At 34.1% G+C, this 19,787-nt stretch overlaps 1 protein-coding gene across 1 annotated transcript in view; it reads right to left on the bottom strand.

Moving 5' to 3' along the window:
- LOC145296888 (uncharacterized) overlaps positions 1–19,787 on the bottom strand; it is a 66,179-nt gene that overhangs the window by 28,784 nt on the left and 17,608 nt on the right. Inside the window, exons 3-5 of the mRNA XM_080143033.1 lie at positions 12,015–12,131; positions 8,628–8,777; positions 3,648–3,815 (exon numbers count right to left, since the gene is read on the bottom strand). Of these exons, the coding sequence (XP_079999159.1) occupies positions 3,648–3,815; positions 8,628–8,777; positions 12,015–12,131 (435 nt within the window). The remainder of the gene's footprint in view (positions 1–3,647; positions 3,816–8,627; positions 8,778–12,014; positions 12,132–19,787) is intronic.

Here is a 19,787-nt window from a genome sequence, read left to right as displayed (position 1 = left end):
TCAAGGCCAAAGGCTATACAATTGATTATTAAATAAATCGTGCCAATAATTTTGAACAAGGGTTTTTTGCAATTATGTTTGTTGTTCCTTTGTTATTTATTTTTTCTAAAATCCGATTGCTGCATCGGAAAGGCCAGTTAAAAATACATAATATACTTTGTTATTTTCTTTAATTTAATCCCTTTTTTAGAATTTATTAGACAAAATTTAACTTTTATTTTACCGTGCCAATAAATATGATCATCACTGCATATATATATATATATATATATATATATATATATATATATATATACTACCTGTGACCCGTTGGGTCAGTATGTTATATTAGCTATGGAATTAATGTATGAGCATGACACTTGTGAGGTAAAGAAAATAGTTTTTTGTGACATAACAGAAACATTTCTATGAAAGTATATTAAAATCAAAAAAAGAATATAGATAGATTTCTATGAGTCGTTCTGTTTATAGTTATTTATTCTTGAAAAAAAAAAACTTACAGCCATTGAATTATAAGTGGTTTGCGATACTTACAGGTAAATGTGTACTGAACAGTTACCATAATACTTAAAGTTAAATTCAAATTTTTATACATCTTTTTTAAATGAAATTGTTAGTTGAATAATAGAATAGTTAAAAGCACTCTCCCCATGTTAAGAATGGCTTTTTAAATAGAAAATGAAAATAAAATGTAACTTTTTCATTTATTTTAAACAAACATTCATGACCTATTGGGTCAAATATTTAATTTATATGTTAATAATAGGGTAAATAAAACTAATTAAGACAATGCGGAAATGAATGATGTAAAAAAAAAGCAGAAAGTATTAACAATTGTTTATTTGGATAATTTAAATGCGAAAAAAAAAACAATTAGGACACTGAAAACGTACACAGTAAAACAATATGTTTTATTGTCGCGTTGATCATTTATTTATAACGCAATTAAAAAAAAAAACATTTTCGGGGTTATTTATTTATGTTGGTAGTGTAGAAGAAAATGTATGAATGTTTTTTAAGAAAGGTGTATTACAAAATGAAGAATAAATTTAAAAAAAAAGGAAGGCGGTGTTTATGTATGTCAACATTTTGGGTTCAACGCATGTCAGCATTTTTGGTTTAACGCATGTCAGCATTTTTGGTTCAACGCATGTCAACATTTTTGGTTCAACGCATGTCAGCATTTTTGGTTCAACGCATGTCAGCATTTTTGGTTCAACGCATGTCAGCATGTAAAATAAATGTTAAACTGAATATATTGATTATATTCACAATATTTCAGATGGTTTAATCTCAGATCTCCAAGAGCACCTTTTTGAATTTCGGAACCTTTTTATTCAAAAAGAGGGAACCCAGACAGAATCTTATTTAATCCACAAGGGGTAGATCATTCTTGTTCTGTCAGCCATGACCAGATAAAGGTGTTCATTTTTATTATTCTTATTAATTAAGAATTGAATTCTCAACCTCCAGAAGATTGTCACTTAGAACTGATTGTTAAAGAATGTTTTTAACTGTTATGCCATGTGGAGAATTCTAGCATGAATTTGCATGCATGCATGCAACGGCCCTGCTCGGTGATCACGGCTCTCCAAATTGCAGAGCATTAATAGGGTTTTATGGGTATCAGAATCTGTATAAAAATCAGAAAAATTTGTGCCTATTTGTTACATGAATGACCTGGTCTAAGCCGGGTTGACATGCTAGTATATATATGTGTATAGGTGTATATACATATATGTATGTTCATGAATTAAAATGTGGCACGCGTCTGCGGATGAAATGTCAGAAATTGACAAGTTAAACGGGAATTGTTTAAATATTTCTCACAAATATAAAAAAACCTTGTTATTGTTATGAAAAATGTAACAGAAAGGAATCTGGTTATGTGGATGTTTTGAAAAAATTGACAGGAAAAAGTGACAGAAGGAAAAAGATTGCAGTTGGAGATTTGATTGTCAACCGAGTGGACGCCACGATAATTCTCTCTGTCGCTCCCCCACTCTCTATCTACCATAAGCAAGAACAACAGGAGAAATAAAAAACGGACTGTTGCCTACACCAATGGTTGTTGTGTTTTGAATTCTTAAAAAGGGTTTATAATATAACATATTTTCTAAGGTTAAAATCTCGGGAAAACAAGTAAAGATGGGAGTTTCCTGTTGCCTTCTGTCCTGATTCGGGGGTATATCCCCTCCCACCGACGCCCGTGAGTTAAACGCACCCCCAAATACCAACCTGGAAATTTCTACGACTCAGCACAGTACATACAGCGCCTAGACTTCCCAAATGGTCACCCATCTGATACTGGCAAGGCTCATCGTTGCTTAACTTCAGTGATCTGGCAAGAACTGGTGTGTCAACGTGAGTGTGCTGTATATGAACTTTGGGAGCCTTGAAACCTAATCTTGTTGACATATGTTGCATTACTGCTTTTTTATACCACCATTTCTATTATAATCTTCCTCCTGGTGTTCTAATTTACCATTGACAATTATTGGTTCCCATATTGAATACAGTTCTTTACTACGTCTACTTAGAAGATCATTGTCTTGCAATGTATGCATTGCTTCTTTTCTGCTGTTTAGAATTTTTACTTCATCCGACAAAAGAAGAACTAGTGTTGTGACGAGTAATTGTGAATCGGAAAAATCAGGAGGTTTTGCGGGTATCGGAATCGGTATCAAAAGCAGAAAAATTTGTGCCTCTTTTCCGATGCCAAAAACGATTGCTTAATTTTTTGTTTATGTTTGTTTAAAACTTAATTTTCTATTGTCGGTATTAATGATAAAATGATAAATATTTATAGATTTTAAATTATCAGAGAAACTAAAATCTATAGACCAACAGCCATGAGTGTATTTTTTATGTCTGTGAAAATATGTGCACATATTAAATGGGTTTTTGCAGTAATTAGAAATTTTTTATAAAATTAAAAAGTAACTTTGTAACTAAATATTTGGAAGTTTTAACACAATCAGAATCAGTATCGGAATCAGAAGTTTAAAACAGAATTGGTAATTATTAGGGATGGGACAACTCCAGTATTTTTACCGATTCTGATATAATTACCGATTCCATATTAATTTCCAGATCCCAATTCTAATTCTTTATAAATCTCTACATATTTAACTGTAAAGTTGTTATTTTTCACAATTACCATAAAAACATGTGTTAAATGTGCAGATATTTTCTCAAACATAAGTATAAACTTATGAGGGATGATCTATCGATTTTAGTTTTACTAATCATTTAAAATCAATAGATATTCATCATTTTACTATTACTATCAGCGGTAGAATATTTTTCTTTAAAGAACAATCAAATAAAAAGCCTATTTAAATAATTGCTATTGGCATCAGAAAATATGCAAAATTTTTCCGATTCCGATACCGATTCCAATACCCCAAAAAAATACCAATTTTTCCGATTCCAATTAATCAACCCAACACTAGTAATTATATCGGAATCGGAAGTTCATAACAGAATCAGTAATTGCATTGGAATCGGAAGTTTAGAACAGAATCAGTAATTGTATTGGAATAAAGAAAAATATTAGAATCGTTCCATCACTAACAACCAAGATGAGATTAATAACCAGTATAATGTGAATAATCATGACGGTCAAAAACAAGTTGGTGTCTTACCAAGTTCGTATACAAAGCTCGAATTTCAGCATTCGAAACAAGCAGTTCAGATATATCACCCTTATGTTTCTCCATGTCAAATGTTTTTAGCCACTCAGCACATTTCTCCGAAGAAATTGGATGGTTACAGTAAGTGCCAGGATCAACTTGAACAGCATGAAGTCTTGCCTAAAAGAAGGAAAACAAAGGAAGAAATTTATATAAAGGAAAAGAATGCAAAACAAGAACGAAGACATTATTTTCAGTACATGTTTCTCACTTTTGTTTCATTTTACCTCAGTCGAAGCTCTCAGAAATCAAGACTGACAGACACGACAAAAATTCACAAACTCAGTATCATATTGAAGCTCCATCCTTCGCCCGAAAAATATTGAAAAATTGGCCAAAAACGTTCATTTTTTCACCCCGAAACCGACAATTTTCGACAGGGGGGGAGGTCAACAAAAACGGTCCTCTCATCACGACGACTGGTTCTACGCATGCGTCAGATCACGTAATGACCTGATTTACTTTAAATAGTTGAAAAACTGACTAAATTTCATGTACGTCGCGTTAGCTCAGTTGGTTAGCACGTTGGTTTATTATCTAAACATTTTGGGTTTGAATCGTGGTGCGAGATGTCTTTTTCTTTTTTTTTTTTCGATTTTTTAAATTCAAATATTGAACCAGTGTTATTTAAGCCATTTTTCACATAACGTTAATTTTTCTGGGGGTTTTTTACTTCACTTATCCACCCCCGACCACACACCCCAAAACACCCGGGTACCCACCGATTTTTTTAAATTTTAATATAGAAACAGGCTTATTTAAACCATTTTTCATGTGTTCGTTTTTCTGTTTTGTTTTTTCGATTTTTACATTTAACATCGTTCATTTACCTTACGTTAGCTTTTTTTGTGTTTTTTTTTATGTTTTGATTACCCCCCCCACCCGCTTAAGTTTTAACGTTCGTTTTTATGTTTTCTTTTTTACTTCGCTTATAACAAACAAACCTGATCATTGAACTCATTTGCTGAATTAGCTTCCGTCGTTGTCGTAACGCTCGACGACTTCCGTGCGCGCACCTGTCAATTTGGTTCTTACTTAAATAAATTCAAGCATCTTTCAGTAACTCATTCTGGCTGGCCGATTTTATTTTCAAACTTCGCCTCAGGGCTTCGGGTTCGATCCTACCCCCCCCCCCCCATTTTTTTTATTAAACACCACACACACTTCCAAACACCCGGGCAACGCCAGGTACCCCTCGCTAGTCTATATATAGAAAAGGCAAAAGTAGCGCGCACGATTTTGTATGTCCATGAAAGGCTGGGGGAGCTCTTGACCACAACTTTTTACAACTTTTTATATACTTCCTAGATTATAATATCTACGATTTGCGAACGGACGTCCTCTCTACATTTATTTTGATTGACTTTTAAAAATTTCCCTCTAATCCGTCCTTTCGCGTGTTTGTTCGTCTTTTCTGTATAAAACCGAAACTAACTGGAGCGAAGTAGGCCGCCTTGGCTCTCCAGCCGGGACCTCCAGAAACGCAGTCAGACAATTGCTATTCATTTGAGAGTTCTCCTTTTTTCGGGGGAGCTTGGTTTCCCCAACATCGTAAGGAAACAAATAAATGAAACGACGGAAAGCTGAACTGGCCTTCAGCCAACGTTCATTTCTGCGCTTGTGTGAACTCATTCAGTTAACTGCAAGTCAACTTTTTGATTGACATTACTAAATGTGAACGCTTTTCACTTCTTGTCGCGTCTTAACGTAGCAGTAAGATCTCAGATTTTCATTCACTTTCTTTTCCACTTTCGCGTCATGGGTTCTAGCCGCCTGCCTACTACCACATTTTTTTTTTGCTTCAAACACCTGGGCAACACCAAGCACCCCCGCTAGTATTTATATATAACATATTTAAATATGTTATAGTATACCTTTCTTGTGGTCTCTTACTGGATCCCAGAACAAGAATTCATCTTGTCTGGTGGAGTATCCAACTTTGTTCTGTTACTTAAGGTAACATCACTTGGAAAAGATGCACCATTCCTTGTGGAAACCAGTGTGGGCTAGCCATACCAAGGAGATCTTATTTGGGCTTTGAATAGTATGTGATTTTGAATATTTAGTCAGGGTTTACTTGTAAGGAAAAGTATTCTTATGCCAGGTTGTCCTGATAAACCCCTGCACAGAGAGATCTTAAACACTCGAGTATAGTGTCTAGTAGGCATTCAAGTTCTCTTCTATAGGCATTCAAATTCTGTTTCTACTCTATAAAATAAACTGCAAAAAGGAAGTCGTTATGATGCCAACTATATCCAGGTTCAAAGTGACCTTTGACAAACATTCAAACTATATATAAACGTGTCTTTATTTTTATATGAATTGTTCTATTTTGCTATTGTTTTCTATGTTATATTTCGCTTTGTTTGTATGTCTGTTCTACTTTTTCTCACAAACTACTGGGCCGATCTGGCTGAAATTTTGTATGGACCTTTGTTATGATAAGGTGCAGCAAACTAAGTATTATGGTATCCATTTGATGTACAATTAAAGATTAATAGAAATTAGTATTAAAGTTCCAATTTTTCTTGAGAACTACTAGGCCAATCTGCCTGAAATTTTGTATGAACCTTTGTTATGATAAGGTGCAGCGGACTAAGTATTATGGTACTCATTCGATGCACAGTTAGGGATTAACAGGTTAGGTATTAAATGAAAAATGAGCACAGATTTAACCAATTTAAGAAAAAGCATTCATACTAAGTCAACAGGCTAACTTTTGTACATTTTTATTTATTTATTTATTTTTTATTGTAAAAGGTCAGTATTTCATTGAAAATAAAAGAATCCACCTTAAAGTTCTTTGAGATTCTGTATGGTTTCCAAGACAGATTAAGAATGACAAAATGTTATCTTTATATGGTAAAATATTGTATTAAGTCAAGTGTCAAGACTGGTATACAGAATGCCCCAATAAAATGTATACACTCTTTAAATGACCATAAAACCAACATTTATTATAAGAAAGAAAAGTTACATATATCAAAATACTGTGAAGAAATATAGAAACCAGTTAATTATTGAAAGTGTTCAAACTGTTGGCTGTGGTCCATGAACAGCTGACAATGCTCACTGATTGAATCAAAAACGTTCCTAATCAGTTCAATTGGTATGTTGACACATCTTCTTTCAATAGTTGCTTTCAACTCATTCATTGTAGCTTGTTTGCTGGCGTGAATCCTGTGTTTAACATGCCTCTCCACATCACCCCAAAAAAGAGAAAAATCCAGGGAGGCTAAAATTTGGTGAACGTGGACAGTATTCAATACTTCCTCTTCGTCCTAACTATCTGTTTCGCAGGTGACTATCAAGATATACTCTTACGTCATAATGTTAGTGGTAAAAAGTGCTCCACCCTGCTGGAAGTGTCATTCTTTATTCCTGAACGTCTCTTGGGAACGTGTCCTAGCATATTCATGTAGCAAGTTGAGATCATTTAAAGAGTATACATTTTATTGGGACACCCTGTATTATATATGGGTACATAATAATAATGTAAAAAATATTATTCTTCACATCAGTATCACATACGTAGATTGCGTTAGAGGTTAAAAAAATAAGAATTACGACTATTTCTAGTTAATAAAAGTTAAATTGTTTGCAATAACTTAAATATATTTTAAAATTAAGATTTCTACTAATTAGAAACAAATGTGATGATTGGTCAATACTAGGAGGGATGTTCAATAAGTAATGTCCCTGACTAACTTCTCATAACAGTAGAACAATGAAACTTGGCACAGAGTCGCCAATCTGATAGGCCCTGAACTGGCATCTAAGCTTCAGCCTCTGTCCCATCAACGAAACATTGCATCCCTCTGCCTGTTCTACAAGTATTTTAATGGTGAATGCTCTGACGAACTGCAGAGACTTGTGCCCCCACAGCGTAGACACCCTCGACAAACCCGACAGGCAGCTAAATCCCACCCTACACAGTAGAGATCCCTAGATGTAGAAGATCTTTCTACTCCAGTAGTTTCTCCCCCAGAACCGCTAGACTCTGGAATTCCATTCCAGGTCCCTGCTTCCCCAACTGTACTGACATGCAGAAGTTCAAGTGTAACGTGAACCGACATCTTGCTGCCCAAATCCCAACATAGTGCCCCAGTAGCTGCTGCCCCTGATAGTAGCCCCCGACACCACAATGGCAATGTGCCTTGTTTGGGATGAAAACGTAATAAAAAAAAAACAAACTTGGCACAGTTATTAGTCTTTCTTTAGATAAGAACCACCCAGAGCTGCATATTTCTCACATCATTTAATTTAGAGACCATTTTTGTAGAACACTTCGATGTGATAGAGTTTGTACAGATTTCCAATGTTCATTTTCAATAACCATTTTCAAGAACTTTACAAAGTTTTTCAAGGCCTTCTCCAGACAAAATTCAAGTTTGCTAAACAAAATTTGCAGTTTATTTTATAATTTACAGCAATTTGAAAAAAGTGATCAAGAATCATTCATAGCTGTAATTTGCCACATACTCCATAGAGATATAAATCATTGTACATGAAAAATTTCGGCTAGATCAGACAACTGGAAGTGAGTCAGGCACATTACTTATTGAATGACCCTCACATAAATGATTATGCCAATTAGTCAATCAAAATGCATTTGATGGAGAACCCAAGACAGACCAAATGTATATAAAAATGTCTTATTAAATAAAATCCAGTTGATAATGAGTGACAGTGAGATGAGTTATGATTGTGAGAGAAAATTTTCTCCTCTCTCTGAAATATAACTAAACAAAATTAAAATATTCATAGGATCAATATTTAATTGATAAAATTAATTTTATTCTATAAGAACATGGCCCATTATTTCTCATAAATAACTGGCATAACAAAATTAACCATATACAATACATGAGAAAAACTATTAAGTGTTTACATCTGAATATCAAATATTGTAGAGTTCAGTGCTGTACTTACTTGAGCTCTGTCATAAACAGGTGTTTTGGTTTGGTTTGGGTCACTGGTCGTTTCCTCGATGTCAATGACTTCCAATGCCTTGGAAATTCCCTGCAGAAAATGGGTAAAACCCTGTTGAACCTTGTTTTTGGCCACGGCTGCATTCTCTGCCTAGAATGAAAAATACAAATGAATCAATATTAGAAATTGTGAGTTGTGGTAACTCCTTTCAGAGTATGGGGAGACAAATCAAGAAGATCCTAAACTTTCTTCCCCCTTAATCTCCACAGATGAAGGTGGTGCGTTTAAATATTTTGAAACCAGTTTACTCAGCAGTGGTAAGGTCTCCTGTGTCTTCTTCCTCTACTGAAATGGATCATCACCTCTGGCAAGTAGTTGTAAAGCTACGTAATGGTCAAGTTCTTTTGTGCACTTAACCATAAGGGATTCACTCCTTTTGAGTTTAGATTGTGATTCTTCTATTTCTATTGTAGTTGCAGTCTCCAGGATTAACTCAGCTTCTACCTGCTATAAGTTTTGATTTGTTGGTTTATTTGATGATAATTCATCAAACGAGCTTGAAAGAGATAAAGTTTCACTTTGATCTTCTTGACTCTCAACAAAGCTTGAAGAAATGTATCGTGTTGATTCTGCTTCATTATCATCAGCAGAAGATGTAGAATCCGATTCTTACTAGTGTTTTCTATGTCATTCTTTTTTAAATTTAGATTTGAATCTTGGATCAAGGAAAGTCGACACAAGTTTTCATCGTTTGGATAGGGTGAAAATCTGGTTTCCATTGATTCATTCAATTGTTCAACAATGGTAAGAAGGATTCCACTAAAGTCAGATATACTAGACTCGGACAGTTTTTGAAAGAAATAAACTCAAATTAAAATTGTAGGCATTATCATCGATATGGTTGAAGGTCTATGACTTGCTTGTTTGGTGATTTCTTCAAATAGACTCAGTAACTGGAAAATCTTTTGAATAAGTCCCCAATGGTAAGTTGTTAAGGTAAGAATCTTGTTATGACATTACAAGAGCTTTTTTTAAATTGCATTTTCACTCCAAACAAGGCACAGTTCCACTTTGATGTAGGAAGTTATTATCTGGGACATAATCTGCAGGAATACTATGTAGGGAGTTGAGCAGCAAGATGTCTGTTTACATTACACTTGAACTTCTACATGTCAGTACAGTCAGGGAAGCAGGAACCTAGAAGAGAATTCCAAAGTCTAGCAGTTTTAGAGAAGAAACTATTAGAGTAGAAGACTTTCTTACATCTGTCGATTTCTATTGTGTAGGGGTGGGATTTTGCTGCTTGTTGAGTTTGTCAGGGCATTTACGTCGAGGTGGGATAAGAGCTTGTAGTTAGTCGGAGCACCTACCATTAAAATGCTTGTAAAACAGGCAGAGGGATGCAACATTTTGTCAATGGGACAGTAGTTGAAGCCTAGCTAACAATGCGAGACCCATTAGGTTAGCGACTCTCTTTCGAACCCTGTCTAAGAAGAGTGAGAGACTAGTAGCTGATGCACCAGCCCAACTGTAGCAACAATACTCCATACATAAGCAAATAGTGGCCTTGTAGAGGTACAAAATACTCTCAGGCGTAAGTAACTTTCTAGCATGATAAAGAGAGCCCACCTTCTTTGCAGCAGCCTTGGCAGTGCCCTCAATGTATCTGTTCTAACTCATGTTCCCCATGAACATTAAACTGAGGAGTTTGAACAAAGTACTTTCAGGTAATGTATCATTAGTCATAGCTATTAGTGGTTGAAAAAGTTTTTTATAATTATTAAAGGAAAGAAGCTTAGTCTTGGCAGCATTGAATGTTACCATCCATTTTTATCCCTCCTTCCACTACAGACTAGGGTTTCCACCATTGCCTTGGATACATGTTCATTCGTTTTTTCCCTCGTGCCTGTTATAGAACATGATGTCGTCAGCAAATATACCTATCTCTGAGACAATTTTATCAGGGTGGTCATTTATGGATATCAGGAATAATAAACATCCAAGGAACAGCCCCCAAAGTACACCCGCATTTATATAGTATTGTTTTGATGTACGACCATCGAGGACAACCTGGATTCTTTTTTTATTTAAGAAGGATTTAAATATGTTAAGTATTCATCCAGTAATACCATAGGATCTGATTTTCATGACCATCGTGCTATACCCTGTCAAAAGCCTTAGATATATCTAGGGCTACTGCCCTACCCTCTCCTACTTTATCCAGTGTATGGTATATATATTCAGAGATTACATTAAGATATCTGCAGTAGAACGAGCTTGCCTAAACCCATACTGTTGGTCAGACAGAAGTTTAGCAGCTGTGAAGTGGTGAACTAGAACTTGATGAATTATCGATTCAAATATTTTGGCGATAAGAGGGAGGAGGGTAATGGGGTGATAATTTGATGGGTCAGTTCTTTTGCCAGAATTCTTGTAAACTGGCACCAATGAAGCAGTCTCCCAGCAGTCAGGAAAGCAAGATTCATTAAGGTATTTGTTGAAAAGTTTGGAGAAAACTGAAGCAACCTCAGCAGAGTATTTTTTTTAACAGTACAGCTGGGATGAGACCAGGTCTACATGTTTTTGAGGTGTCTAGATTTTTTATGATATCATGTGCTGTAGAAGGGGCGATTTTCAGATCATCTACTGTGGCATGGATTGATAGCTGTTACAACAATAAGGGAGAGTGTAATATTTCAATAATAAAAGAGAGAAGTGCTCAATAAAGTTTAACGGACAATGCTAAATGGAGAGACATAAGAATGCAGGGTTTTTTCACACACGCGTCTGTTGCTGCTTGATCAATAAACACGTACCCACTGCATCTGTATACATACGTTTGCTGTTCATTTTTTGAGCATCATTTCGCATGTGTCTGTGTCCACCAATCTCGTTTGTTCACTTTAAAGGTTTTATTTTGAGAGAAGTTCTTTCAAAAGAGGAGAGAGACAGAAATATTATACCTTACAAAAAGATAGTCTAAAATTATTTCTCAACTTATAATATACAACTACCATGAATTGTTTCTTATCCAACTGAAAGTCTGTTGACGGTTGTGCTTGTAAGTGGTATGCCCAGATTTCTACATTGTTCGTACACATTTATTATGTGGCTCCCCTTGGCATAAACTGCTCAAAAACACTATTTCAAACTTGAATCGGGTGTAACACGTGATCTAATTTCCTACATCATCAACACTTGCGTCTAGCTTGTTTGTTAACCCGTGACTTTTATCACCTGACTCACAACTACACTGAGAATATATATTTCACTTGCTGTAAGGTGAAACTGAAAAAACATCAAAATAACACGTTCTCAAAATTCATACTAGCGGACTCAGTTTCTGCCTTTTGTTGGAGGAGCACAATATATAACAAGAGGACTCACCTTTAGATTTTCTGAGATTGTAGATCGAGTCATAGAGACTGCCTGTGTGGTATCTGATTGGATAACAGTAGTAAACTCCAGCAGATCACGTTTTACAAAGTCAAAAGCATCTGTAGACTGAAAGAAAAAAAAAGGTATTTTTAATTAAAATTGCATTTTATTTTAATTGAAAGAAGAAAAAAAAGGTATTTTTAATTAAAATTGCATTTTTTTTAATTGGAAGAAAAAAAAGAAGGTATTTTTAATTAAAATTGCATTTTTTTTAATTGGAAGAAAAAAAGGTATTTTTAATTAAAATTGCAATTTTTTTAATTGAAAGAAAAAAAAAAGAAGGTATTTTTAATTAAAATTGCATTTTTTTTAATTGGAAGAAAAAAAGGTATTTTTAATTAAAATTGCAATTTTTTAATTGAAAGAAAAAAAAGGTATTTTTAATTAAAATTGCATTTTTTTTAATTGAAAGAAAAAAAAGGTATTTTTAATTAAAATTGCATTTTTTTAATTGAAAGAAAAAAAAGGTATTTTTAATTAAAATTGCATTTTTTTTAATTGGAAGAGAAAAAAAAAAGTCAAAATTTATTTGGATATAAAAAAAAAAACTTGTTTTTTTACACAAGTTCTTCAAAAACCAATTACATTCCAACTGTGGAAAGTGCAACACCATTATCACAGCCAATGATGAGTAAAACTCTTAGAAAATATCACCTTCCTTCTCTAGTAGTCACATGTAACATCCAATGACTTTCAACAGACCTACCATTGGAACGTATGAGACAGCAGGTTAATGTCTGTTATTCAGTAGAATGCCCCTATCTCCAGTATGAATAAAATAAGTAAAATTTTTTAAAAAAGAGAAAATAAAAGTAAAAGGTGTCAGGCTGGCTTGCCCACCCACTTGCTTGCTCATTTTCTCCCTCTCATCCATTTGTGATGCCTATTTTCTTCTTCTGATTTTGAAATTCAATTATTGTTTTGATCCCATAGGCAAAACGTTTAAATGTTCTTTTGCAAAGAAACAGTCAACAACGGTCATAGGAAATGTAATCTACATCCGCAAAAGGGCAATGCCATGATGCTACGTAGTTGGTCCGGGCTGAACAATTATTATTATGATCGTTATTCATATTTGTAAAATAATAAACATGAAGAATGTGAAAAAGAAGGTGAAAGATATTTTTTTAGAATAAAATTATTTTAAAATAGTTCTCAAAATTGTTAATTTGGTGAAAAGAACGCTAACTTACATATGTGAAAGGTGAATCATCCGATTTGTGTCTTTGCTCACGTGGAGTTAATAATGTAACGAGATAGTTTGGGAGACACGTAGAAATGAGTCAAGAGTTGGCGGTCAGAGAGGAAAGTCGACAGTCATCTATAATATAAATCTCACCTGTCGACAGTCATCTATAATATAAATCTCACCTGTCGACAGTCATCTATAATATAAATCTCACCTTACTTATAAAGAATTCTTGGTAAAATTATTTATTACAAGAAATGGAAGTCCATAACAATTAAACGAAAGTCCCACGGATGTAAGCATGACACACAAAATATATAACACACACACGCTATTCTATTAATATATAAATACATTATTATAATTGGTTGGTTGTTTTTGTTTTACGGCATATCAACCTTTTTCAGGTTATTTAATACTGAATCTAGTGATTTTGAGGAACGATTTTTTAATGGAGTATATTTTTTTTTTAAGTCGGATTCTATTTAACCCATAGTTGGGACCCTAACAGGTACTACCACTCCGGGTCAGAGTGGACCTGGGAGCAATGGTAATTAAAGGGTGGCTCCACACTCCCCAAAGCCTGCAAGCTGGGGCCTCACCACCGGATATAGTTTAAGGTCATATCCAGGACCACATTATTATGAATCCACAGGTTAATAAGTGACCTTGTATGTCTGTGTTTTCTCAACTCTGTCAATTTTATTGTCTACAGACTTGAAACTTGATATATAGGGGATTTAGACCTGTGGAATAAATTTGATTTGGTTTTTAGCCGATAAAAGTAGTTGCTAAGAGGTTAACACTGAAAAATTGAAACTTGCCAAGTATAAGTTGACTTAATGTGTATCTTGTGCAAATATACATTTATATGCTTAACTATGGTTCATATTTAAAGTTTTTATATGCATATGGACTTAGCTCAGATGGTAACAAATAGAGCCAGAGAGATGTATGTTTTAGTTTCGATTCTAGCTGATGGCACCCAAATCATGTTTTTTTTATAACTTTTGAAATCACTACTACGATATAATCTATATATTTATAAAATTGAGAATGTGTGTGTGAAAATACTTCTCAACCTATATACTCAACTAATTTTTGATCTACAGACGTGAAATTTTGTATATAGGATATTCAGACATGTGGAAAACCTTTTAATCCATTTTGAAAAATTAGTACGTGGGAGAACACCAAATTTTTATCTGCTTTTAACTGTATCATGACCGTGCTTGCGGATTCATGAAATATGACATAAGTTTCCTTACGTTAAGTATGAGTTGGTTTGAAAACGCTTTTTGAAAGGCATGGCAAGCTGGTCTAATGGTTATCGTATTTGACTCACTGTGTTTAGGTTTTCATCTCAGCCCGAGTATTTTTTTTTTTACTTACATAATATGAACTGTTTAGAAAAAATATAATACTCGCATGCACATGTTTCAGTTTGTGTCGGGTTTTTTTTTTCAACTTTTTTAAAGGAATTTAACGTTACGTTTAATACCTGCAGTATTTCTGTTTATAATAATATATAAATAAAAATACTGCATTAATTAAAATATAAAATTCATGCTTCTAGTAATCAATATAATAATCAATAAAGAATTCGCTCTACAATAATAAATACGACACACTAAAAATAAACAAAGAAACTCAATCATTTGACAAAATCCTACAGTTATCTGGCAAAAGGCTCTATACAATATATGACATAATCACGTTTGACACACCGGTTCCTATCAGATCACTGAAGTTAAGTGACGATGGGCCTGGCCAATACCAGATGGGTGACCATTTGGAACTTCCAGGTGCTGTATGTGCTCTCTGCTTATCTCAGCATTGTTTCCAGTCGTCCTGGACTTACCACTGGACTCAAGCAGTGCTGATTCAGGAGAGGTGATGTTGGGGATTGTGCAACCCTTTTCACACAATTAAATGCGCAACTACCCCTACTCGGGATATCCCTTGTCTTTTGAGACTGAAAGGAGGTATCAGAATGAATACGAAATCTGTAGAAATTAAAATATCATATTTAAGCGTATTTAACAATTGGAAAATCTGCTAGTAAAAAAAATAAAACGAGGAAAAATCAGCGCCGTCTCTTATAAGGTGTGCGACCGACTGAACCGGAAGAATGCTGTAACAGCTGGTATGTGAAGTAAAAAATAGGTCAGAAACTCAGAACAATCAAAAAAAAGAAAACAAACTACACAAAAATATTGCTTTGTTAACAAAAAAAAAAGATCAAACTATTTATACGATAAAACACTGCATATTTGTGCACTATGTATGATGGAAAAATAAACAGAGTTTTGATCATTTGAAAAAATCCTATATTTATCTGGCACAAGGGTCTCTACCCATGGAGTCGGAGTGAAGTATAGTTCTATTCGGTCCTAGAATACTGCCCTCGTAGGTATTACCTTCCTCTTTGAGAAGTGAGATTGATTTATCGAGTCACCTGAGACACCCCCACCAAGGAATGCCAATGTGTCCAGAATGTTCCTATTTGAGAGAGCTGCATTCCCCACTATAGGAGATGTGGATGATAGTTATTCGCATGATTACTATCTAGGAAAAAAATAACACAGTAGTTTTCTTTTCTTTTTTAATTTATTCACCAAATGTGAGGCGATTTGTTTTCATGACTTGTTCTGTCAATCTCACTCGATGAGCCCGCCTTTGGTTTTGATGGTAGCCTCGAAGTGGCTTCAGAACCAGCCATACACCTTTGTCACTGTTTCCCCGATTTAAACTCTCAAAGGATCTGCTGATCCTGGCCTTTACTTCATCCTTTAGATTGTAACTGGATTTGTTAGCGTCTCATTTCACAGTGCCCCACTCAAAGTCCAGGGGCTTGCAGTCAACCGAGCTGGGAGACTAGATGTCAGTTAAAGTGCAAATGACAAAGTTCTCCGATAACCAGGCCTAGTTCTTCAGGCTGGTATGCCAGGAAACAGAGTCTTGGTGCCACACATGGCCTATCTGCAGCTACCTGGTTGATCCAAGATTTCGCTACCTTGCAAAGAACACATTTATAGCCTGAGAACTCGGGGGGGAAAAAGTGGTCGATGATCTCCTGAACCTCAGCGAGAAAATCTGGTATTCAGAAGTAGTCAAATCCTGAATCTTTCAATTTCTTTCTGAACTTTCTAGCAATGATGCTGAGGAAATCTGAAATCTTATTTGTTCTTCTCATACCGATTCCAAGAACATGTCTCTTCCACAAAACTGTTCATAATCAATTATTTTGTAAAAATCAAATATTGCCAATTTTTATTTTCTTTGCTTCTGACAAGCCAATTTTCATCTATTCTTATTGGACCATGTTATTGGCAATATAATAACATTTTGTTATAATTGATTTCAAAGCACTACTTAGTCTGCCCTAGACAACTATATTTCATATATTAATGAAACATTTTTAAATAATCACCTGGAAATAAAATCAACAACTCATGTTTTAACTGAGGATGATAATAAGAGTTGTCTTCCTTACTTACAACTAAAATTTTATCTTTTTTTCTGTATAAGTTTAAAAAGATGTGCAAACAAATTAAAATTAACTAAAATGACTTTACTACATTCTGGGCAACGCCGGGTAAGTACAGTTAGTTCTTATGTTTTACCTATGATTTTAATCCATAGTCTATCAGGAAACGCTGGATAATCTTTATATTAGAATGTCAGTGCAGTTAGTTGGTTTTCTCCTGTCTCAAGAGACAATGGATACTCTCTGAATTGGGTTTGTTATGGCATATCAACCTTTTTTTTCGGGTTATTTAATACTGAATGTAGTCATTTTTCTAAAAGCTAGGTTCCATGTTCTTTAGATGTTCAAATATTTAATAGATTTCATTTTGTATATGAGAACTTTTGTTGATTCATTTGTTTTGTGAAAAAGTATTGTGATTAATAAATTCTATTTAACCCATAAATGGGATTATTTCATGTTAGAATGGACCTGGGAGTAGTGGTGGGACGATTAATTAGAATCGGCATTGTTAATCGTAAGAATCGTGTACTTTGGGGGGAAATCGGAATCGCATCATTAAAAAATACCTTAGATTTACGATTCTTTCATATTTTTAAGTTGAACTGTTTGTTTGAAGTGAGATTAATGCTGTCAAAAATTTATGATAAAAACGTCATAGAACTTTTCATAAGAATTTTATTAACTACTTTAAAGGTAATCTTTATTTAAATGAGTTTTCTTATTTCGTCACATACATAGGCGCTGTCTGTTTCGAAACGTTGAGGCCCATGATTAGTTATCTGTTTGCACTATTACAAAGGTTAGGGGCTGCATTGTTTTCATTTGTGAGCGAAGTTTAATTATGTATAAAACAGCCTAACTACGTCAAGTCCATGAAAAAGTTGAGGAATACTTAACCCTTATAGAAAAAAGATTTTACAGTGCTATCATTGCGAGTAAATCATGTTAAAAATCAATGTTTTTAGTCTGTTGACTAAAAAAAAACGGGGGGGGGGGCGGCTTATCTTTTGGCAAGTTATTTATTTTTTTTTTGACACTCTTCCATTCAAAGATTCAGTTATTTTTAAATTTCATTTAGAAATAAGAATATTCTAGAACGTGGAATAAAAATCAGTTAGCGATTGAAGCTGCAAAAAAAAAAAATGTTAAATTTTAAAGAGTTATCGAAGATAAACAAAAAATAAAACAAAAAAATGAATATCAAAAGATAAACAAAACATGTTATTCCCCTTGAAATTTGATGTTATTGTATTTTTGTTGAATTAATCATGACTTTTTCTTTATATTTTTTAATATATAAAATAACTCCTGAAATTGATTGTTATTAATTTCGTGGTGCATGTTTAATTCATGGTTAAAATATTTGTTTGGACTTTTATCTTTGATGAAAGAAATTTTACAAAAAAAAATCAAATCGTTTTCGAAATCCCCTTAATTATATTTCCACTTTTCTGCTGTACCAAATTTTTTCGCTACACAAAAACTTTCAATTATATAATGGTATATTTGAAAACAACAATTCTGCGGGAATCAGAATCGTACTTGGTATCGGAATCATTAATCAACATTTTCCTGGAATCAGAATCGGATAAAATTTAGGAATCGTCCCAACACTACCTGGGAGTAATAGTAATTAAGGGATTAAAAAATTCTGTATAGCTTAATTGCCATATATTTTCAGAACTTACTACCTAGCTCTATTCACGTATTGAGCACTATTAAAGCAAATACTGAAAGTAGATACATAAAATTTTATTTTATTCGCATAAACAAATCGATCATCAGTCAGGCTCAATATGAGGGGGAGGGTATGCTTAAATGATTTTAATTGACTTTTTCAATAAATTCACTGAATACAATTTTTTTAATTCAGCACTCGCCTGAAGACATCTCATAGAAGTTGAAAACGTTCACAACTATAGCAAATTTCTTTTTTACACTCAAACAAAATGTTTGAACATTGGCCCGCCAAATGGAAAAGATGAATCACAAGAGAAACAAATAGGAATTATCTCTGCTGTTCAATAAAACATGTGCAAAATTTTATATAGATATATGAAATAATAATATATACATTTGTTGAGGACTATAATAAGAGTTGTCTATCTTACAAATGCGTTTTTTTTTTTGTTTTTTTGTCTGTATAATTAAAAAAAAAAAAATGTGCAAAACAAAAACAAATTAAAAATTAAAATAACTTCACTGTGTGCCGGGCAACACCAGGTAGCAACAGCTAGTTCTAACGTTAGACATATGATGTTTATCCCTAGTTTATCAGGAAATGTTGGATAATCTTTATATTAGAATATCAGTTCAGTCAGTTGGTTGCCTCCTGTCTTAAGAGACAATGCATACTCTCTGAATTGGGATTTTTTTATGGCATATCAACTCTTTTAAGGGCTATTTAAAGTTAAATTTAGTCATTTTTGTAAAAATTATTACATCTGACATTCTTCATATCATCAAGTATTTAACAGATTTTATTTTATATATGTTGTGGTCCTGGGTTAGGAGTGACAATATTATGGTGAAAGAGTCCTGATCTTAATTATGAGCGGTTAAACTGCGTGTGTGCTCTTCACTTGACGGCAAAAATGTCTGTCTTACCTAGTGCCAGACGGATCCATACTATCATGAATATAGGGGTGCTAACTACCCCAGAACACCCTCCCTCCGAAGATATTTTTTCTCCAAATATAGTTTTTCTTTCTCGGGTTGACCTTCAAGGGGTTCATCAGTTTCCTTTTTTTGCCGGAATGACATATTCTGGCACTAGTTTGAGATGAGGGTTCCAGGTCAAATGAGTCATACAGTAGGCCCAACGTCTCTTCTTCTGGTGGAGTTTCACTTAACTCGTTCAAAGTGCATTCATGTATCTGGTTCAAGTGTTTCTTACGCGTGGAATATGGTGTTTCCATCATGTACCCCATACGGCCAATCCTATTCTTGATTGTTCCTCGCTCCCAGAAAGTATTATCTTTGTGCATCTGGAAGAATATTTTTCTCCCAGCACATGATTCTTCTTGGGAACAGTTGTCTC

The sequence above is a fragment of the Euprymna scolopes genome, chromosome 17 (genome assembly GCF_053919585.1).
Source record: "Euprymna scolopes isolate OS-2025 chromosome 17, ASM5391958v1, whole genome shotgun sequence".
Taxonomy (NCBI): Eukaryota; Metazoa; Mollusca; class Cephalopoda; order Sepiida; family Sepiolidae; genus Euprymna; species Euprymna scolopes.
The sequence above is the reverse complement of the archived record's forward strand: the minus strand, read 5'-3'. Positions and strand labels throughout refer to the sequence as shown.